Source organism: Semicossyphus pulcher, unplaced genomic scaffold (assembly GCF_022749685.1).
Source record: "Semicossyphus pulcher isolate SPU_LCO1_2020_fin unplaced genomic scaffold, fSemPul1.0.p SCAF_2, whole genome shotgun sequence".
In the NCBI taxonomy this organism is placed as follows: domain Eukaryota; kingdom Metazoa; phylum Chordata; class Actinopteri; order Labriformes; family Labridae; genus Semicossyphus; species Semicossyphus pulcher.
This window is the reverse complement of record NW_027211693.1, coordinates 7,036,448-7,060,185: the sequence shown is the minus strand read 5'-3', so window position 1 is coordinate 7,060,185 and position 23,738 is coordinate 7,036,448. Positions and strand designations below refer to the sequence as shown.

The 23,738-nt window shown below is 41.6% G+C and overlaps 1 protein-coding gene across 1 annotated transcript; it reads right to left on the bottom strand.

Annotated features, from left to right (window-relative positions):
• Positions 1-8,920: 8,920 nt before the first annotated feature.
• On the bottom strand, positions 8,921-22,324 carry LOC138598459 (coiled-coil domain-containing protein 157-like). Its single transcript, XM_069670251.1, has 7 exons — positions 22,310-22,324; positions 21,275-21,531; positions 19,525-19,612; positions 16,840-16,952; positions 15,457-15,609; positions 15,241-15,331; positions 8,921-9,183 (listed from the first exon to the last, which is right to left on the bottom strand). Exons 1-7 carry the CDS (start codon positions 22,322-22,324, stop codon positions 9,145-9,147), a joined length of 756 nt encoding a protein of 251 aa, XP_069526352.1. The 3' UTR covers positions 8,921-9,144.
• Positions 22,325-23,738: the final 1,414 nt, after the last annotated feature.

Genomic DNA, 23,738 nt, shown 5'->3' with positions numbered 1-23,738 from the left:
TTTGTACAGGAGGCTTCAGAAACCCTGGCAGGACAAACTAAACCGTGAACATTAGCTCCTCGCAGACGAACTGTAAACTGAAAATGTTTAGACTCCCTGACAAAAGCTTGATGTGAAAATGCGTCAGAGTTTGTTTTAGGGTTTAACATGAGCATTTCACGACAATAACAACCTTTAAATTGTTTAAAAAAGAGAATGCCGTGGACCTTTATTGTGATTTTTATGTCCACACTGTAAACAAACTCGATGACTCTTGCTAGCCTCGCAACATTTAAGCTACAAATAACCCATAATGCACCATTCTGCCTTGTGTACATGCAGTTTTTTATTCCTCTGATATAATACACCCTTAATTAGTCAAACTTATTTCTTTTCATGATTATTGTATCCTGCATTGACCATGTGCCTGACCCAAAGTAGCAACAACACTTAACAATGCAAATAAACCATCCTGATGTTTCTCCGAGCTCTAAAAGAATCAACTGTACATTAATATTAAACAGCCGTTCTATTCTGTCTTCATCAGTGCAACAAATCATCTCAGGAATTTGAACATGCCGTTCATTCATCATCCTCGTTCTTAACCACTCATTATCAGTACAGAAGAAAATGTTCTTAATTTGCAAACTTCAAGGGTCGTATTCTGGCCAATGAAGTATTATTGTAGAAATAGATCGTACCCATGCATCCATATAGTCAAGGGAAATAATTGATGTATCAGGTCTAAACCAATCTCTGAACACTGACGATGATGTCGCCTCTGGTAGCACAGCCAAATATTCAATTCAACTTCCAGCCAAGACGTCCTTTTCCGTGCGCTGCATTGTTTACAGTCCAGTTAGCAGCTTGAGAAGTGACTGTGCATTGAAATCAAAGTGAAGTGAAATTCTCCCCTCCAGATATGTCTGCAAAATAAACGCTGTCATTTCTTGGTTCATTCTTTCCCCCAGAGGAGCGCCCGTTCATCTCTTTGTGCTGAGTCTCAGTTTCACTGTAAACAGTAAGTTACACAGAGGCTGCACTCTGGCTTACTTCAGCGGGATGAAGCCGAAAAAGAAACAGATTTTCTTGTGATTGACTTTAATTAACGGCTCTTCAGTTTGCTGAAATAACAACATCATGATGCAGATTAGTATCAAGTCAACATGAAGCTTTGTCAGGTCTGTCCTCAAGAGGAGAAGGAAACTACTTTAACATGAGAAGTTTGTTGAACGGAGGCTGGAGCCATCGTTTCTGTTGCATTCGAGGAAGTCGTGAAATCTGAACACTGAACAGCTTTCGCGACTGCGGCAGGCAAATTTGTCTCAAGTTGAACTACAACAGATTGTTAGCTGAACTTTAATGCAGAGGTCAGTTTATAGAGATTAAACAGATGACCTCTGATGGGAACCGGGGTGTCATTGTGGCGGATTGCATTCCGCCCGCTTTTGCTCTCCTGCGTACCCTGAAGCCTGCTGACACGTGATTGGTGATATGTGATTGGTCAGTACTACTGGGAATACAAATGTACCACAAACAGAAACTAGAACACTTCCCGTACTCAAATCTGGTCACGTGCCTTTTACATTTGTATGTAGAATCTGTAAAGAGAGATTAGGTCTGAACAAAAGGTTTTGCTTATCTTAATCCATACAATGAAACTTCTTTAATTTAAAAAAATCAGGGAAATTCACTGAAATAATGACACGCAAAAGTTTGGAATTTTATATTTATGCACCACAACGTCTAAGGGTATACTGTTTTTGTTAAAACAGAAAGTGAAAAGGATCAACCTGAGTAGTTTTGTGAGCATGATTTAAGAAGTTATGTGTCATAGATCTTTCTGCTGATTCGTCATTTGCTTTCAAAAATTCTTTCTGTTGCTTTCTCGACATGTTTAGAAACTTGAGTCTGAATGAGCTCACTGATCTTTTTAATGCCTGGCTTTAGCCGAGCTTTCATCGTGGCTTCGCATGCTGAGGAAGAGCGTCCTGATTTAAAGAGCACTGACACTTTTCTCCTACACACAACATGATAAACGCTCACCAGGAGCCAGGCAGCAGCTCTACTGATGTTTAACGGCCTAACAGAGAGAAGGGAAAGAAAGACATCCCTCCTCTACCTCTGATGTCTGACAAAAACCTCTTCCAGGATCCTTCACAGGCCTCTCCATTCGTCTTTTTTAAGGTGCCAACAGTCTGACAAAGAGTGGAGGAAAAAAAAAAGAGAAGAAATAGAGATGGAGTAAAGAAACTCCAAAACAGTCCTGCCCTGGCACACGGAAAGGCATTTCAGGTCTGAAGGAAAATAGATTGCAGATGTTGCGTGCTGCCAAAACCTGAGGAGGAAATGTTTACAACCTGGTGCACCTTGTTCACCAAATTGGTGCCAGCAGCTCGGCTCAGCTTGATATCTTGTTGGTGTAAATCAACAGTTACAAAAATGACGTTATGGGATAACATAGACATTAAAGAATCGCAACAAAGTCTGCAGGGAAAGTCTAGCCTTAAGATCTGGGTTATTTAACCTCTTAAAGGGGACATATTTTAGCTATCAATTTTTCATTATTCTAATGTGTTTCTGAATCACGTTGGCAAAGTTTGTTTCGTTTTAAAAATTGTACATATTTTAATTTACTTATTTTTCGGAGCCTCTCCTACCTCCTGAAACAAACAAGCCATTTTGCCATTCAAAGGTTAGCCCTTAGCCACGGTTGGATGACAGTAGCCCCTCTTACACTGCCAGTCCAAGGCAGGATTATTTCGCCTCCGTTATGTTCCGTCCTCTATGTAAAACACACAGAGGCAGAATGGTGGGCGAAGTCTTTCCGCCTCTGAGCCGGCATCAGAGGTAGTAACAGAGGCGAAACGGCGTCTGAGTAAACTGCAGAGCCGGCAGGGCGGAACAGCGCAGTCTGTGTATTCGAAGCATGCGCTGTTTGTTTACATCTTGTGCACGTTTTGCCGGAACACACTGGGGAGGTCTGTACGCCGGCATTGCGTGTTCCCATGAAAAATGGCAGAGGTGAAATGACAACAGAGCTTCGTTACGGCGCTCAGGTGGGCCCACAGTGTAAAAAGGGCTTGTATTTGGAGTGACCACATAGCCCCTCCCCCACGTGTGCAACCACACGCAGGGGAGCGGCCATACTGCACAGTCACTCCAAAGTTGTAGAAAACATTGCTGCAAGGTTCTACGTAGAAACCTGCAACAATAAACACCCCAAAAATTTGAAACCCACAAAAATATGAGAACATCTATTTAAAAGATACGGCCCCCTTAAAGGAGGAGTGTAGCTTAACTTTCCCGCCAATAGAAGACAAGATTGAAATCACTCTGATGTCTGTACAGTAAATATCAAGCTTGTGCCTTAAATGACAGAATCTTCTCGTAAAATAAATGTAGATGTGTAAGAAATGTATTGAAGAATCATACAGCTTCTGACATGTTCAACTTTCACCCACTTTTTCACAATTTATGTGACCCTGAGTTTATAAAAACGTTCTGTCACCGCTTCATGAGTGAGGTCATGAAAAAGTGGATTTAATGGCTGAAAATCAAATTAAGGTTACAGCTTTCACCTCCATCCATCTGCTCCGCCGGCCATCCTGGAAATCTGCTTTAGAGCCATTTATCAAAATTTAGCAGGAAAACTGGCAATATTGACAATCTCATAACAATGAGAAACGGCCACCATAATATCAGTCACAGAGCCGAGCCAGTGTAAACACTCTATAGAGTGGAAAGTATATTTCTCAACATAAAACACATCTGTCTTCCAGACCGTTGATATTCGGCGTCATACGACAGTAAAGGGAGGTTTTTCTTCCCAGCCGGCTCGATGCTGGAACGACCTCGTCGCTGTGCTTCACCTGTGCTCTCGATGGTGCGCTGGCTGACGCTGCCGCCACACACACACACACAGACACAGTCACCCCTCAGTCACCCCGCGAGCTGTAAAATAAGCTGCCGCCACATGCCAACCAGGGGTCACTGCTGTGTCAACATCTTGCCACTGTCAAGCAGGAAACACACAGACGTATAGATACACACACTACAGCTGGGAGGGCCTTCATCCTCCATATTTATTCCCAAACCTTGAACCGTTTTCCTTCCAGCTCGACGTGCTTAACCACAAGTTTTACCTTAACCCAAAGTCCAAACCCATAAACGCTCCTGAAAGAAGTGAAAGAGCGGCCAAATGGACCTCACTGAAGAATGAAAACTCACACTGGCTCTCATTTGGACAGCAAAACAAGGACACACACACACACTCAGATGGAGCTGACATTAATCATATTATGTCTGCAGAGAGCCTATTGAATCCATACATAACAAAAGAACAGCCACGAGCCTGGAAGAAATGGATGGGTGTGCATATCCACAGTGACACTTCTGGAGGAGTCGGGCCTCTAAGAGGTTTTGCCTTCTCAGAAAACTCAGTCACTGAAGTGTTGTGATGAATGTTTTACCCTCCTGGTTATCTTCAACCAGCAGTGTCACGTCCAACGGCATTTTAGCCTTTGCCATCTTGTTTTTCTGGAGATAGGAGTGTCCATATTTGACAAAAGGTTTCAGCTGTAGAGGCTAAAAATTGTTAGCTTGGTTTGAAGGTGCAAACAAAACGCACAGAAGCTATGACAATAATTGGGATGCTAATTTAAGCTTGCAACTAACAGGCTTCGGAAAAAAATGGACAAAGCAGCTAGAAAACAACAACACGCACCTTGTAGGCTATTACTTTTTTAATGACACTTTGCTATAATTTTGTATTCTTGTGACTACTCTGTGATTTTTGGGATTTTGTCTGTCGCCATCTTGATTTTTTGGAGATAGGAATGACCATGTATGACAAAAAGTTTGCTACAGAGGGGAGAAACGTTAGAAAATGTTATCAGCTAACACCAGCGCTAGCTTACTTAGCAAGGTGGATCCAGAACTCACAGAAAGCCACATGCAGTTTTTGTGGAACTTTTTTATTTTAATTATCTGCATATTTTTACTTTTGTCATCACAGTGTGTGGCCTACTTTAGTGGGTGTAGTCACTGTGATGCCACTCACTGGTTTGTGGACGAATATCTTGAAGATTTGAGTTTGGCAGTTTGGCTGACGCCATCTTGGGATGCTAATTTTGGCTAGCAAAGGCTTTGGAAAAATCTACCAAAACAGCCAGAAAACAAGAACAGGCCAGTTGTACAAAGCCACATGCAGTTATTGTGAAATTTTAAACAAAGAGACTTCTCGTGCAGCTTTTCCTGCTTTCGTGACCTGTTGTCTTACATCATGTCCAAAAGATTCAATCACTCACCACATAGACAAAAACACGGTGACTACCATCATGAACTTTCATGGAAATAAATTACTGATAATCCAAAAAACATTGCAGGACCAAGAAAACAAATTCCTCTAGTTTCCCACAAGTTGTACATGAGCATGAATAAAAGTTCTTAATAAAAATCGTATTATTTGAGAGAAAGAATACAATTTATTTTTTGCCATTTTTTTACTTAGTTTGATGACATTTTAAAATAGTTTTGTATCCTTGTGATTGCTTTGTGATCATGGTGTATGAAGACACCTTCTATCACCCTTGAAACGTGCATGTAAAAACCTCTGACCCTGATGACCGCTGTGCGTTATGTTTGCTGCCAAAGTATGAAGGAAAGAACCTGAACTCTCTCTGTATCACATCGCCAGGTTTGCATTTTTTGTGCCTAAGCTGTTCATTGTGTTTATGGGAGGATTCCTCCACATGTGAAGTCAATTGTTTCTTTACAATATCTTCGTGTTTACATGCAGCTTTGTGTCGTTAGCATGCTAGCAGCATGGGCGTTAACAGCTAAGATCCTCTGCCACCAAACAAGACGCTCTTGAAATCCCGACACCTAACCCCTGTGTGTGTTTACCCGCGCCACTGCTAAACATTTACATACCCATCCAAACAGTGTCAGATGGAAAACCGCATCATGCCGCTCTGTTTTATATTAGCATGCCGCTGAGCAGTTTGCCTCCTCCTCAGAGTCCCAAAACATCCATGCTAATCAATCTGATGAAACCAAACAGCGGTATACACGGAGGACGCACGAGTAAACAACTTTTAGCTCCACGAGGAGCGAATAAGACGTGACTCCATGTTTCACTAACATTTTGTCTTTTAGTTTAAGCGCCGAGCCGCACACAAATATGTGCTGAAACATCTCCAAGTTTGTTTTCGGAGCAGAGACAGAGGAGTATTACTCTACATGGACCGCAGCTCTCATAAATGTTTAATAAAGTCTTTCTATTCCCAATAATCAAACCCATATGGTGCTATTTATAATCTATATACACCACATACAGTGCATACTTGTACCACATAATCTGTGTTTGTACAAGCAAGTGCAAAGACAAAAAAAGTCACACGTGGAAACAGAAGTCTCCCGGTCTCCATTTTAACAAGTCTTGCTTTTTTAATAGGTATATCCTGGTGTTAAATATCTGTAACGTGTTTTTTCTGGCCGTGACGACGCCTGGACATAAACATGCTATTCTTCCTGCGCCTATAATTGTTCTATTAATAACACCCATAATGTCTGAGTCTCGTTCTGCACAGACGGGTGCAGCAGTATTTATTGTGTGCAAACGCGACCTGTTTCCAGCCGCCACACGTTGTTAATCTGCGGCTACACCTCTGCCATTCACAGCTCATGTAGGTCAGAGTCTTCTGGCGCTGTGTAGTCAGAGGGCAGGCTGCCGCCGACGCTGCCACCGGTGTCCCACGGGGTCGGGGGCGCCGCTGCTAATCTGGGCCACACCTTTCTGACGAGACTGAAACTGCAAACTGAGAACAGCATCGTCTCACCTCTGTTTCCTCCGCCTTCCCGTCAATCCCAGAATTCAAGGTATTACAAACCCTCAAATACATTCACACATTCCTTTATGGTTGTGCTCATTCAGGGATGAGGGCAAATGGACCGACATTGGTCTAGCTCCAAATGTGCAGGACTGCTGGGGCATTTTGGCTTTAGTGGAGGGGGAGATGCGTCATCCATCTTTATACAGTTATTAGTCTAGACCTGAACCAGTCCTTTACCCACTGATCCCTAACTTTTCCAGGATAAAACAAAACTTTACCAACAGACTAACTGTTGTAATTCCAATTCCAATTTAAAGCAGACATTTCTTCCCAAATCCCCCCAATATCCCTAATTTTTTAGGCCATTTTTTTCACTCGTAGTTGATGCTTGTGTCAGTTTGTAGTGTGCAGGCTAACTTATTTGTCTTGCTCGGGCCAAACCCAAAAAAAATCTACATAATACTATGAAAAATGATGGGCCAGCCCACTTCTAAACAATGTGAGACCTATTCAATCCCAACACCCTCCCACACACCAACATTGATTGACAAGCAGCAGTGTTGACAGCTAACAATAGTAGTATAAAACAAATCATAGGTAGAAATAGTATTGTACATAACTATATCTCTCTTTCTAATATTATATAGTACAGAAACCTGACAAGACGCTCAAAGTAAAACCTTCACCATCTTGACTTTTTTCATGTAAATACAGGATTTTAAAAAGCGTCTGTTGCAGGTCGAGCAGCAGTTTAAGGAACGCTGCGTTGGCTGAAGTGAGCAGAAATCCTCTCTCACCACCAAATGAGGCTTTTAAAATGATTGAAAAGTCAAAGAGGAAAGTAGTGTGGGAACCCACTACTGATACTAACCAGAGCCTCTCCAGTGCTTAAGTGATGATGATTGAACTCTCCACATTTTTCACAAACACCAGCAACGAGTTTACTCTAAATCTGCCTCTACTCTTATGTGATAATTAGGAGTTGGTACATAGAGACGAAAAGTTTGGGGTCAGATACAATTATATTTTTTGACTTTGTTGAAATGTTCCTGTTTCCATGCAGGTTTTTAATGTGCAAATTGAAGTGGTAATCTCTGAGATCTCAGTTTCATTCTCTTTGGTAATAAACGGTAATTGTGGGAGCAAATGTCCCAGATATCCAGACAGTGTCATGTGACGTTCACGGTTGGCTCCGGTTGTAACTCTTGATTTTCCTGGCTGACAGGCGCTTTCCTTTTTAGACTGTTTGCTTCATCTGAGCGTCGATTTTGTTTCTTTTTCTTTGGATTTTCACTTATTGTTGAAGTTGTATCTGTAGTCATCCATCTTTTCTTTGTTTGTTCAGCCATAGTAGATTACTGTTTACTCGCAACCTTGCAGAGAGCGGAAAAGCAGCCGCTTAGCTCCGCCTACCCTCTCTGATGGAAAACGCGCCACTAACTGGACGTTGCTTGTGATTTTTTTCTGCAAAAGCCTCAGACACACAGTACATAATACTGCAAATGCAAAGGCTTTCATCAGTGGGTCACAGGCTCAGTCAACATTGTGTGACCTCATTCGGCGTTATTTACTTAAATGAAAATCTTGCAGATTATTTCTTTAAAAATGTGCATAAAACCAGTGGATGTTAAACAACCTTGAGTCCATGTTTCAAATGATTTCACTAAACATTAGCTTTGTCTGTAAGCTGTTGTTGCCTTTCCACCATGTTTGCATCATATGGCTCACATCATAAGATCCAGTATCACCTCAAACACACTTTTCAGATCGTTGCTGACAAGTGAAAACAAAGTGATAAGTGAAGAGATGTGATCATCAGAGGCGAGATGAACCAGACTCTCAGTGGGGGAACAATCAGGGCTTAAATTTGGTCTAAACAACACGTTGGTTATTCGCTCTGCGGACCAGCTGCTGCTTCTCCTGTGAGGATCCCCTGGCTCCACAACAAAAGAACATTCTCAGGTGCTTTTGTTCTTGTTAGTGGTGCTGTGATTACAAGGTCTGAAGAGTGCACCATTACAGGAGAATGTGACTTTGGGAACATGTGATGAGCATGTGTCACAGCTAAAGGAGGACAAGAGCACGCTGCACAGGGTGTAATTCAGTCATTTATCATGAAGCAGATTCTTTTACAGACAGGAGAACAATAGTGGAGAAAACACAATGAATGTTTGGTTTCACAGGTTATGTTATCCCAAGTCTTGTTTGACAATGACTGGGAAGTATTCCACAAAGCTATCCACACACACAAACATGTAGTAGTCATATTCTGGTCTGCAGAAGGTGGGAAGAGAAATAGAAGACGAGTCCAGGCTCCAGGCTTCTGTCCTCAAGGAGGTTTCTGGTATCTGTTGATAGGACTCCCCGCCTGAGGTCAGAAAAATAAACCGTAAGTGAAGATGACCAAAGACAATAAACATCAAGTGTGTGCAAGACGGGGAATCAGGGAGAAAATTGCTTTAGGAAAATGTCCTAGTGTGTAATCGAGGGTCAGGACATCCAGATATTGAGATGTCCAGGTTGCATATAACTTCTGTTCCAACAGCACATCAAGGATTGAGTTTCAAATGTTAGGAAAATGTAGTTCAGAAGATCAGTAACTGAAGAGGCTGAAGACTCATGTTTATGAAACCTAAATGGACAAACTGCTTGTATAAGCCAGGTCTATCCTCAGAGGTCCACAGAGCAGAGCCGGAGTCTGTCTTTGCTCCAGGTGTACAGACATCACTGTTCTCAGTGGAGGAAGCACTTTGGCAGCTGCATCCAGATCTATTAGCTGAAGGAAAGCTATCAGAAGTAATAACTGTTGAGTGAGCTAACTCTGTTTGAGCCTCGTTCGTAACCTCAGTTTGGGATTTGATCACATGGCGTTTATGCAAAACGTTCTTCTTGTAACCTGTTATCCAGCAGAAAGTTCTGGTTTTAATCTTTTCATCATTTCATCAGAAGTCTAATCCCAATTGTGATGACCTGTCCACTTTGGAACCCGCCTTTCGGTTTGCACCATCCCTCTGAAATCCTCCAAAGGAGATGATTATAGGGAATGGATAGATTGGTGGGCCTTTCTGTGTGGAGCATGTTCCCCCCTTGCATGCACGGTTTCTCTCCAGGTACTCCATCTTCCCCTCACAGCCCAAAGTCTCATTAGGTTAGGTTAACTATTGACTTAAAAAATGCCTGTCAGCCCTTTGATTGGCGATCAGTCCAGGGTGTACCCCACCTCTCGCCCAATGACAGCTGGGATAGACTCCAGCCCCTTTGCGACCCTGAACAGGATAAGCGGTATACGTTGATGATGGATGGATAAATTTGGTGAACATCTTAACCCAATATTAGCCCTGCTCCTCTTTGCTATAACCTGTTATGTCTGCTGGAAAGACCATGGCAGTGAGCAATCAGGAGTGTGTTGAAATACTGGATTGTGACATTGAGTCTGCTTCAGCCAAACATTTGATCTTTCAAAGTAGAGATCTGAGAGATAATAAAAATATCTTGGAGTATGAAACCCAGAGAAGAGAAATGGAGAGAAAGAGAAATATTTCAACTTTACACCCAAGGTTTGGGAACACAGTGTATCGTAAGGAGTGCTAGGATTGGCACTGAGGTAGTCCAACACAAAGGATGCAGACTGCGAATAAGTCTGCCATAGTGGAGGCCTAGAAGAGGCAAAGCTTTGGCTATCTGTGCGTTTAAGTTGCTGTGTGAAACAACAATTTTAAAGCCAGCATCCTACAAACAAGATTTGGACAATGGAAAAAGGCAGGCCGCTTGATTCTTTCTGTAATATTGGGGCCATTTTGCCATTTTTAGGCCCAGACTTGCCTCCCAACGTGCAAACATTTGACCAAAACAAATTCCCTTCGACACTATTTTGCAAGCATAATCATAGGCATGGTGCTGGGCAAGATGGTTGAGATTGGTTTAAAGAAATACAACGTGTGGGGATGGGTCTGGCTATGCGAGACCAGCAGTAATCTGACTGCAGGCTCCAAGTATTGCTGGAGCTGTTGGGTGTTACCAAAAGGTTGCTAGCTAGAAAGTAAAACCCCGGCACTATTATTTTTGGGGCAGTCCAATAACATCTTGATAAAGTGATGAGGCCAGTGGGAGTGGAATTTCAAGCCAACAAGTTAGCTTTGACAAGAGGAAGAGGCGAGGAAGAGAGGAAGTCCATTTTCTATCACTTTATCATCTCAGAATGATGCTCCTGTCTCCAGAGTGTGAAGCTACAGTTTCTATAAATCCTGTCTGAGCTGGTAATGTGTTTTATCACGCTTGTTTCCTCTCTGTCTCCGGCGATCCCCGCTCCTCCAGCTACATTTCCTCCCTCTCTCAGCTCTGCAGGGACTTCTGGGAATAAAAAAAAAAAAAGCATCATCTGCACTCAATCAGAATAATTATCCTAAGAAATGCACAGCAGAGCCTGTGCGAGGTGAGGGGAATGAAGCACAGAGGCTATTGGCAATCGCCTCCCTCCAGTCTTTATTAGTCATCTCTGTGCTGCTTTGGAAGAGGACCCGGACGGCTTGGTGGGAAGCCATGTGCAGCAGACAGACGGACAGACAGGGAAAAGGCCTAACGTAGACTCCTGTGCCCAGAAAGTATCAGCAATCTCTCAAGGTTTTGGCAGCCCGAGCTGCTCCTCTGGGGACAGGCAACACACGAGAATAAGCCCTAAGTTCTGTCTGTCAGGCTTCCTCTTATCCACAGATTCTTTAAACACTGAACTTGTCACTCTGAAAGATGCTGGAGCTTTTAAAGATCCCAAAGCAGCCAGAAAACACCTTTTCGGGTTCTTCAACGTTATCCAGGAGGATGAGGCGTTTGAGGTCCTGTCAGGATTTGTGAACGCTTCCTGGAGGAGCTCTTTATGGGACATTGCGGGGTTCCTGTTTGATTGCAAAATGGCTTTTTGCAATCAAAGGGTCCTCTAACTTTTCAAAGCAGACAGACAGAGAAAAATAAATCATTGATTAGACCCTGGTGCCCGTGGAGTATCAGTTTTATGAATGTCCTGGCAGAACTACAAGTCCACAGGGGGCTGGCAGCCGTCCTCAGATGAATATCTTTCTGTTTTGAATTTCTATTTCACCTCTGAGAATTGCACTTGTCCCTGATCCAGGAATAATAAAAGACCTGAGCGGGTCGCTCTAAAGGTAGAGGATCTTTATACAAATCCAAAGGCAGCTTCAGTCCTTAGATTCAGTTAAATGAATAAACCCTCAGATCAGAGGCACAGTGTGATCCCTCTCTGATGAGCATCCCCTTTAATTATAGAAAGACACTAAAAAACCTTGTCAAAGCTTGTTAACTTGCTAAATCAGAAGCATCTCATTAAGTCAGATAATTATTCTCTGGCATATTAATTGATTCACCTATTCAACTCTTAAAAGTCTTATTTTTGTAGCTGTGGCCCAAATTTCAGCTGCAAAAACATTTTACACAACAAGGTAACTGCTGAGATCACGCAATTTAACAATCCCTCACTGCACAGGAAATATGTCTACAATGATGAGACTTTATTTCCACTGCATTCCTGATCCCAGCAATTTAACATGAGAACATTAATCATTAATATTATTGCTGAGTCTTATAACACAGTGCCCCCTAGTGGCAGCTGATATGACGTGTGAGATGAGTGTCCTCTAATGACACACCCGCTGGTCTCTGTAATACTGCTGAACACTGTGTGTAGTGATATAGTATTTCCTTGTAAAAACACAAAGCAGTCAGACAAAATAAAACACTGATGAGACTTCGGAGCTCATGAAGGTTCAGAGTACATTCTGGCACCTCAACAGACCCTCTGCAGACTGGCAGCGGTGCCCAGATGAACATTAGCCCTGTGTTTTGGATTTCATACATTCACCCTCAAGATCCAAACCTTTCTCCAATGCAAATTTAAAAAAAAAAATGAACAGATCTCTCCAAAGATACTGGTCCTAAAATCCAAATGAACTGTATAGCCAGCAGGTACAGAACAAATAAAATAGACTCAAAGATCTGGCTGTCCCCTCCTGAAAAAGATCAGCACTGGTTGTTTGTTTCAACAGTTTAAAACACTCTTTTTTAAACCTGAAAATGTCATCACTTAGGGGCAGCAGAAACAAGCCACGGACACTGACAGGTCACTACCTTTGAAGCTGATCCCATTTCCCAATGGTGTGTTCCCATTGGTGCTTCCCTGTTGGCGCTTCCCCATTACCCTGTTCTCATCGGCACGTTTGCATTGGTGCATTCCCATTGGTGCTTCCCTATTAGCTCGTTTGCATTTGTGCATTCCCATTGGTGCTTCTCTATTGCCATGTTTCTATCAGCCCGTTCCTACTGGCGCGTTCCCATTGGTGCTTCCCTATTAGCCTGTTCCCATTGTTGCGTCCCCATTGGTGCTTCCCTATTACCTTGTTTGCATTGGTGCATTCCCATTGGTGCTTCCGCATTGACGCTTCCCTATTAGCCCGTTCCCATTAGTGCTTCCCTATTGGAGCTTCCCTATTAGCCCGTTCCCATTAGTGTGTTCCCATTGGTGCTTCTCTATTGCTGCGTTTCTATCAGCCCGTTCCTACTGGCGCGTTCCCATAGGTGCTTCCCTATTGGTACTGTTTGGTCCAAAAAGTCGTGTCTGTCACTCCTTTGTAGTGTATGGTGGGTTTTCAGAGCTGTATTTGCTTCAAACAGTTGATTTCTGCAGTGGAAATTTCCTTGAGAGCGGTGAGAGTGAACCAAAACTGTTAAATTGTGGGCCAGACAGCTAAAAAAGGGAGCTGAAACTCTCTTTAAGACCACGTAAGGTCAAGGGGAGCTGTAGATTTGAATAATAATACTTTGTAGGTTGACACTACAAGCGACCTCTATAAATGAGTGATTATAGTGGCTTAACTGTCCAGTGGAAAGGTGATATAAATATTCCTGTATAAAACATGTGACTGAAAGCCACACAGTCATTGTTAGTTCATTAGTATTTTTAAGGAACATTCTGCGGTTATCCTTTGATTGCATTATAGCTCTCAAACTATCTTTAAGACAAAAATAAAGATGAGACTTATTTTTTCCATTGAGGTTTCAGAGTTCTGGCTGTACAACAGGCCCTGCAGGGACTGGCAGTCGCACCCAGATGGATATTAGCCCTGTGTTTTTGGATGTCTTCTGTTTCAGTCATCAGATCGGCCCCTGTCCTTGATCCAAAAACATGTTTTAATACTGAGGTGGTCACTGTTCAAATAAAGGTTCATCTAAGGGTTTTATTGATTTACATTAAAGATCTGTTAAAATACAGAGATAATTACATATTTTACAGGTTTTTTAAAACAAATATTCAAATCAGGGCGAAAACCAATATTCTGTTGATTAAAAGAAGATTAATCAGCTGATCAATTGTTAGTTTTTGTTATTCCTAGCAGTATGATTATCATAGTTGTTAGATTGCTGTACTGATCTCTTTACATGACTTGTCTTGTCTTATTTATAAAGGTTTATCTAATAATTGTTCTGGTTTGCACATTACATGAGTGACTGATAATGGCGGACACTCATTTCAAGACATTTGACCTGGAGGAATATCTGACGATTCTACGTAAACAAACCTGGGGAAATTGAAAGGGGAAAAGATTGGAACAAGACAAGTATTAGTTCTTTAAATACAAAGACGTCTGCAAAGAAACTAGTGATTCAAGTTATTTGCATGTTGAATAACAGCACAAAGTAAGGAAGAAAGTAAGAAAAAGAAAAGACTGCATGTTCTGTTTCAGGTGTTGAAACTTTCCCCTGATATTTCCTCATCTTTTATCTCACGCTTTCATCGGCTTTATGCTGTCATTGCCGGTCAAAACAAATTTCACACGGCAGGATTTTTCCCACAGACAGATCCAGATATCGAAACCTGCTTGATATCTCTTGGGTGACTGCAATAAATCTGTGAATCTCTCAGACCGAGTCTTTGAGAATCCACCCTAGGTGATAAACACTCACTGGAGCAAGTGCCAGTTTGCCTCTGATCTGGACTTTCCTTCGCAATCTCCAAAATGTTTTAGGGTGTGGTTTAAACTAGCCATAAGTCAGAAGGGCTGAACAGTTATGGCTCCAGCTTTGGTTGCGCAAGGTTCTCAGTAACCCCTGCAGGTGCCTAACAGTCTATAGAAGACAGAGAAACACTCCAAGCCATCCCTGTCCAAGATGTTGTTTTAATTTCTGAACTGACAGAATAGTGACTCCCCTGAGGACCGATGTTCACACACAGATGAACATCAGCCCTCCCTGATGAACCTCCAGAAGGTTTACATGTGTCGCCCACCCAAAGATTTCAAAGCACTCATCTGGTGAACTCTGACATGAAGAGGGAATACGCAGAACAATGAAGAAGAGTTTGTGAACATGATGGGACCTTCGTAGTTATGCAGTATATGATAAGAACACTATTGAGTGTTACCTGATTAAAGAGCTCCTCATAGAATGTGTTTGATTTCTCCACCTGAGACTCCAGGTCAACCACTGCATCTGCATCCCACGAGGTCATACTGCTACAACAAGAAGGCAGGTAGATCCGTGTTACAGCATATGAAATAAGGATTTTTCTTGATGCTCAGTGGGAGTGCTTCTGAAACACTTCGGAAATGTTGAGCTGTTCCTGTTCATTCTTCCTGACCTGTCACAGCATGTAGCCTCCTGTAGAGGACGGAGGGAGTTTTGTGTGGGACCTTCATCGTGTAAACTCTTCTTCAGTTTCTCAGCCTTCTTTTCCAGCGTGCTGACCTGTCGCAGCAGAGCTTTTCTCTCTTCCATCAGGTCGTCTTTGAACCTGTAGAAATAGATTTGCTTTTATGTTACCAGATGAGTGATTAGTTGTGGGTATGATTCTGAATTAGGGACTTTTCTTTATACACATGTACAAAATAAAGTGGGCAAGGTTCTAACTTAACTAGAGTAGGGCCGCTAGCTGTGTCCCAATCCAGGGGCTGCAGCCTTCAAAGGAGGCGGTCTATGAAGGATGAGTCATCCGTAGCCTGCGTAGACCATTAAAGCCGAACTGAAATGAGACGGTCTGGTCTACGGAGGATTTCCTGTTTGCGTCACCAGCTGTTCCCGCCCTTACCCTTGCGTCACCAAACACCACTCCTGTTGCCTAGCAACAGGTAGCTAGCGCGATCAACGTACCTTAAAATATTACTTTAAAGATGATTTGTTTCAAGGGCTCTTTTGTTTTATTAGACATGTGAATCTCTAGCTATTCCAATGAGTTGAAAAAAAACTTTTACATTTAAAGTTTATTCCTCGGCTGCCATCTCGTTAGTATTGGCGCGCAATGAATCTCGGGCTACATCTGGCCGTGAAGGATGCACTCCATGGATCCTTCGCAGCCCGGGTAAAGGAAGACACATTTTTCGTCCGCATCTGAAGGATCCTGAAGGAATTGAGACAGCCTTCAATGCGCCGCTGTGACGCAATCGGCCTTTGAAGGATGCAGCCCCTGGATTGGGATACAACTAAAGACTGAAAAAAGCTAGACAAATAGGTAAGACCTGACACACCTGCCAAAAGAATGTACCTAAAAGCCCTTTTGACACAGTTTCACACAGCCTCAGGGAAATATGCTATATAGTCAACCTGCAAGCTGGAGCATAACAGATTCTGATTGCTGCTTCATGAGTAATAACCAAGTCTGTTTCGAGTGTACTTTCTTTGGACTTTCTTTTTCAAATTTTCTGCATCTATGCATAATGCAAAAATTGAAAATGCATGTTAAAGCAGGTGGATGGAAACCCAACAGTAACTTCTTGAATCACTGGGATGTTGCCGGAAAACAAAGAAGTTGAAGCACTGGTTTTCCCAAGACGTCATTTAAATTTGCAAGACTTCTTTTTTCAGCATACGCCTGCCCAGCTTCATCAAGTGAAATATGCACAGAGAGATGATGAATGGGGGTGTTTATGTTGGTAATTGTAAGAGTTGCTGTTAAGTGACTAAAGTGTCCTTTAAACTTTCTCTACATAGCCCTTGTGTATCAGATGCTGTAAGAATAAACGCTCACCTCTTGACGCAGCACATCCAGTAGCGCTGCTGCTGACAGAGCCACTCACACTGCTCGGCTGTCTCCTGTAGTTTCCCCAGACTGCGCTCATTCTCCTGCTGCAGCTCCCTCACCTCAGAGACAACACAGCATCACTTAATTTCCCCTTCAAGCCAACGGCGATGTGATCAAAACAACGAGACAGCAGGAAGTGATGAGGGAGATTATGGTCTGTGACTGACTTGAACTCGCTGGAAAGACGAGCGAATGCTAAAGAGTCGCACTTAAAACCAGACTCAGAACTTTCACAACAATTCAACCACAAATAAATGTTCTCATTAAGTTTGTACTGCAGTTTTTGTCCTGTTTTGGGGAGAATATAATTGCAGACCTGGATTGTTTGCTGCCTGATGGAGTGGTCGAAACAGACGCCAATAAGGGAGTGAGTCTTTGAGGCCCAGAGTAAATAAAAAAATCCTGACAGTGTGCAGGAATGTCTCACTGATGCCCAGACTTCAGTCACATTAATGCCAGCAAAATCTGAGTTAGTGTGATCTCTCGGGTGGTTGTAGTTTTTCAAATTTGGCCCCAGAACATAAACTGAACCTTGAGGTTTATGTTTCATGCAATTAATTACTCAAAATCCAACAGCAGGCTTGTTATTCACTGTTTTTAACTGGCACACTGACCTGAGAACAGTGTTTATCAATTACTTGTGATTGGAGGAGCTGGCAGCCGTGTGATGTTGTGCTGCATTGATTCAGGGGGAAGCTGGCTGCAAGCGTGACTAAGATAAATACTCAACATTCATTTAGAAAAACATTAAAAGTCCATTATTTATCTATAAATGCTCAACAAGAGAAGAGACAAGCAGTGTGGAACAAAGTGTCCAATCCTGACATCTGCTGGACAGAAGTGGCATTACAGCGACTGATCAGAACTAGCACTTTGGACTTTAGGAAACTTTTGACCGCCATGTTTCACCTTTTTTATGACCTTTAATTGATTCATTTTGAACATCAGTTTTTCACCTAAAAGTTTATTTAAGCTCTGAAAATCATTGAGGTTTTCTCTCATTTGAATGATACTGATATGTAGTGTGCAGAATTACAAACAAATCTAACAGGACAATACGCTGTGATTGTTTCTGAAAGTAAAGCGTAACTTATGACATAAGTAAAGCATGAATATTTGGATCAACAATGAAGAGTGTATTATCATTAAGGAATGATTCTGGAAGTTTGTATTTAGCAGAAAATTTTAGTATTGCTATTGATAATTTGAACTACTATAGCCCTTACAAATAGGGGTGGTAATCGCAGGGTAACTCACGATTCGATACGCGATACGTGGCCCACGATAATGATAATGACAATAATACAATAATACATCACGACATCTGATTATCTGAAAAATACAAAATGCCCCTAAAAAGATAAAGTGCAGGATTAATGTATTTATTCACACTCAAATTTGGTGTCTCACAGAATAACCTGATGAAGGTCGGTACGACTGAAACGTCGAGGATATGAAATAAATATTATCAGCAACAAGCGAGACAGTGTGCCTATTTTTTCACCTATTGTTTCAAGACTGCACCTCCCTCTGATGCACCTGTCACAAATCAGGTGTGCACAGGTTTTCTTAAGCCCAGTTCAGATCAATGATCCGCAACACAACAAAACAGTTTTAGAATGTTGCAGAGACAATTGCAGCGGTGTGAACTGGTTAGTTGCAGAACGTCTGAAGCCGTTGCGTGGAGTTGCAGAAGATTTGACTTGTCAAATCTCCAAATGCAGTATTAGAACTGAATGATGTCGCTATTTCACTTCAGCCAATCAGGAAACAGCATAAGTTGACGTAGGCGCCCTGTCTCTGGCGCTGCAGTAGACAAAGACGGCTCCAGATCCTCTCTTTCCAAACTCTCCGTCTTCGACGTTTATTAATCAATGTTACAATGTTTTTCTAACGACAACAGAAATCCAGCTAGATAATTAATGTAACCTAGGCCTAATACTAACGTTATATAATATAACACAGAAGTATTTGGGTATGTCAGTGCGTCGCTGCTATGGAGACGGTCAGCTGTGTCTGTGTGCGTTGCGTTGCATTGCTTTGATGTGAACGGCCCAGTTTAAGAACGTTTACGATCAGATGTCACGGGATTCTTTTGCAGTTGCATCCAGCCTAGCTGAGAGTCATTGATCTGAACTGGCCTTTAAGTTTCACAGAATTTGACGCGAGCTGAGATGAAACAAAAAATGCGTTTTCAGTCTGTAAATTAAACTTACAGAAATATAGAACACTGTAAAAACAAATTAGGACTCTGGATTTGAAAGTGGCTGGCGCATCTATTAACTTCTTTTCACCGCTGTCTGACATTGTAACGCTGTCTTCTTCTTCTTCTTTTATCCTGCTGTCAATTTCTTCTTCAGCAAATTAATTTCTGTTCACTTTACCCTCATTCATGTCATACGTGACACTGCGAGTCAAAATTGCAGAGAAATCTGTTTAGAGCGCCGTATATTTGTGAGTCAAAATGTCAATATTTGTCTGTAGCCTAGTGGTAACTGTATTGCACGAGTCGGGACAACGATATATTGCTGCGTCGATATTTTGTCCCACCCCTACTTACAAACGGAGCTGTTCTTTACACAGAAAATGTGGAATAACTTCATTCATGTCTTCATGTTTCTGTTCTCTCACCTCCTTCTGATGAGCGATGTGTAAGTGCTTCAGCTCTGCTCTCAGAGTTTGGTTGGTGTCTTGTAGATCCTCCAGCTCCATCGTCTTACTGTTGGTGTAAATGCAAAAAATATCTTATGTGTGTGAACTCTTTACACACAAGCTGGTTTGTTTTTACTCAGACAAGAAGTGTTTTTCTGTAACTTTACTTTTTAATAACTGAAAAGAGTAAAGCAGCATGGGGACTTTTCATTTAACGGGCTGTAAATCTGCACGTAGGTGTAAAATGTGGCCGTTTAATACATTATTCTTTAGGTCTTTCTTTCACAGAGCTGTCCTTTTAACTCCGTATCTATTTTTAGCCCTCCAGAAAAGCAAATAAGATTAATTTTCAGGTTTCTATCAGATCTTAAAGGTTATGTATTAGGCTTTCTGCTATGTTAAGATTCCTTTCATCTTCTGACCTGGAATCAAAATGTGATAACGTATCCTGACACAGAGCCAGCTCTCAGCAGGGAGTTACAGTCAGCAGAGTGAAGCTCGGAGCTGCATTTCTGCTGACTCAAACTCTCACGACCAAACTCGATGTTTTTATTCAGGTATGAGTCGACAGATTGAGATCTCCTCTGTGGGTTTGAGAGCAGCTGGTGACAGCTTCTCTTGGCTTCAGTTTGCTGGCGATGGTAATCAAATGTTTTTTATGAATGCGTCCTTATCTGGGATAATGTTAATTTCATACATTATTTTCAGTTTAAACAGCTGTGTGAAACATGGAGGAATGTGTTTAAACCGAATCATCAACGATTCAACATAAAGAAGAAAAACAAGGAGGCACCACCGACACAGCTCTGAGCGGAGATAACTCCTCATCTGTGAAATGTGCTGCTCTTTTGATTTGATATAACTTAATGTATAACTATACAATAATCATCATTAATATACACTGAAGTCAATATACAGCATAATAACCTGCAGATCACCCTCTCAAAGTAATGAGCATCAATATATCCAGAAACTCTTCAAAACTGTGATGATGTGTAATTTTACTTGGTAAAGATTTAAGTTAAACTCCAGCCTTACATGCCTCAATACAACTTAGCAAATTTCAGATGATTACTTCCTAAATTCCTCACTCAACCATAATTTCAATCACAACTTAATCAGGTAGAAAAGCTAAGAATTTTTCCATGGGATTTTGGATTGCTGCAGAAATCTGTGGCAAACAAAAGTTTACATACTTCAACATAATCTTAGCAAATGAACTCCAATTTTATGATTTCCGAAGCGTAAGTGCAATCACCAGAAGTAAAACGCTGACATTAGCCTATAAACAAACTACAACACAAGTGCAGGACTTCAAGGTTATGACCAAGAAGTTTCTTTTTCGGGTTTGGTGTGATGATATTTATTGTCAATTAAAACCTCTCTAAATGTAATTATTCATCTGTTAGCAACCTAATAAGATTCTAAAATAATGAGTGGGCTGTCTCTCCCATGGTGCCGTCTTCAAATTGCTTATACAGGAAATAGATACTCCGTTTACAAAGGTGCAAAAAAACCCTCAATTTTTGCTTTACAGCTCAGGCCCTAACGCTGGTCCTCTATCTTTGTTTTGCAGGTAAAGAAAATGGACAAGTTTGATTCAAGCTAAATGCATTAGAACTGCTTAGATTAGATGTGTTGCGTACACTTTTAAAGTTGGTTTGTGTGTTTGAATTTCCTGTCTTGTTAAAAACTTTCTCAGAGGAAATAAGGTTTGTGGTGGGCCTACCTGCGCAGCTCTGCCCGCATACCCTCTGTCAGCGCAGCTCTGCGCTGTGCGTCAACATGCAGCTCTGTCTGGAGGCTCTCTGCCACCATGGCTCTGTGTTGGGCCTCACTGTGCAGCTCCTCCACCAGGCCCTCCAGCTTCACCTCAGAGCTCTGCAGACACAGCAGCTCTGAGCTGACCTGACGCAGCAGCTCCGCGTCACGGGAGCTCTCCTCTGCCAGCAGGACCGCACGCTGCTGCAGCAGGTCCACCAGGTCCTGCAGGGAGACACACAGAGATATGTATACATTCACACATGTGCGGCGATACGTACATAGATTAAAATACTTTTAACTAATACACACACCTTTTGCAGAATATTAGTGTTTTGGAATTATAGTATTTATTCTTTTACATCAACAATATTAAAGAATGCATTTTACTTTTGTGTGTAATCGCTGTCACAGCTTCATGCAACTCTGCATAACACTGTAATCATTTTTTGACATTTTAAGATCTCCCTTTAGACGTTCTTGTAGGAGCATAATTATCTTGTGCAGACTGCACACATGCAATCAAACACACCTATAGGTCAGACAGTTTTTACAAGCCCAAACTCGACGCTTTATCAAATCTATGCGGGGGAAGTGGGTGAGTAACACTCTCCTGATCTCTAACAAATACCAGGGAGCCACCGAGTCAAAACAGTGTAAAACAACATCTAATGATTAAATACCTTATTTTTTTATTTAGGTCACAAAATTAATCTTTAAAATAAAAGGGGAAAACAACAACCTATTCTTACCACCACAGTTAATTTTCTAAATTTCAGAATCTGGCTTCCAAAGAAAAAAACACAGCCCAAAAAGAGATTAAAATCAGTCTTTAGTTAAACCCAGCCCACAGCTCATACCTCTGCAGCCTGTGCCCAGGAGCCAAAAAAACCCCAAAGGTTGGGAATCAGTGCCAAAACCTCTGCTTCTACAGTATGTTAACACTGGCACTTAGTGTTAGACTTATTCCAGGGCAATTTGAATAATTACAGAATAGGTGGACCGCTGGTATGGTCATGGCTGTGTGAGTTTGAATTATAGGATTGTAATGAGGTTAAACACTACAAGGTGTAATGACAGAAATTTAACAGAATCACTCTGGATTTGCCTTCAGGTAAGTATTTCCTAACAAGGCTTCAACTGCCATTCATGAGTGAGAGAAATTTCAACCTGAAAAAATAAACATTATTAACATTTAACATATGCTCGCCTTTAAAGTGAAGTTAATACTGTAAACTTGTAAGCAAACAGTTGCCAACATCCAAACTTAGCAAAGACTAAGTAAGATTATCTTTCCTGACTTGTGTTTGTGTTCACCTGATGAACGTGTGTCCGGTGTTTACTCTCTCTTTTAAGTTTTTGGGCTCCGCCAATTCCTATCTGCCTCTTTAGCAGCTAAATGCTTCACTATGTTCAAAAGCTAGTGACCCACTAAGACTGTCTGCTGTTAAGTGTTGGACAGGAAGTGTAGAGTGTGTTACCAAACGTTTTTACTGAGAAAAGCTGCATACTGATGCTTTAATACTCAAAGGAGCTGAGGGTAACTGCAGAACTCAGTGAACTCAGGCTTATTTCACTGTGAGACTACTGGTGACTATATAAACATAGTTACTTGATTTTTATAAGTATTAAAATGTATTATAGAGGGTTAAAGTTGTAATCTCGAAGATCTCAGTTTTGGTCTCTTTGGTGGCACCTATGGCGATGAACAGTAATTGCTGGAGCACACTTCGCAGATATCCAGACAGTGTTGCATGTGTGACGTCCACGGTTGGCTCCAGTTGTAACTCTTGATTTTCCTGGCTGACGGTCGCTTTCCTTTTCAGACTGTTTGCTTCATCTGAGCGTCGAGTTTGTTTCTTTTTCTTTGGATTTTCACTTATTTTTGAAGTTGTATCTGTAGTCATCCATCTTTTCTTTGTTTGTTAGTAGATTACTGTTTACTCGCAACACTTGCAGAGACCGGAAAAGCAGCCACTTAGCTCCGCCTACCCTCTCTGGCAGACCAACCACTGCTGGCTGATGGAAAAAGTCGCACCAGACACTCAGTCCATAATACTGCAAATGCAAAGGCTTTCATCAGTGGGCCATAGGCTCAATCATTGTTTTACCTCATTCGGCGATAGATAGTGATTTAACACGACATTTATTTAAATGACGGTGTATAAAATCTTCGAGATTATTACTTTAAATTAATAATTATTGACCAAAAGTAAATTGATTTAATTATATGGTTAAAAAAAATACATTGTTTCCCTGATAAAGAGTGATGTCCCGTGTAAACTATACCTACTTCTGGCCTTCATTTTTTGTTGTTGAAAAAATAGTTTAAAAATTATATTATGTCATTGTTTGACACGTGTTTATTTCCTCAGTTCACCTGTTGCTGGTGAATCCTGCTGATGAGTTGATCTTGTTTCATCCTCAGCTCC

Coding starts and splice junctions, on each gene's coding strand:
- LOC138598459 (XM_069670251.1), bottom strand. Junction 19,613..21,274: donor ATGCGGGCAGAGCTGCGCAG/GTAGGCCCACCA, acceptor TTACACCAACAG/TAAGACGATGGAGCTGGAGG. Junction 9,184..15,240: donor ATGAGGAGCTCTTTAATCAG/GTAACACTCAAT, acceptor TTCTGACCTCAG/GCGGGGAGTCCTATCAACAG.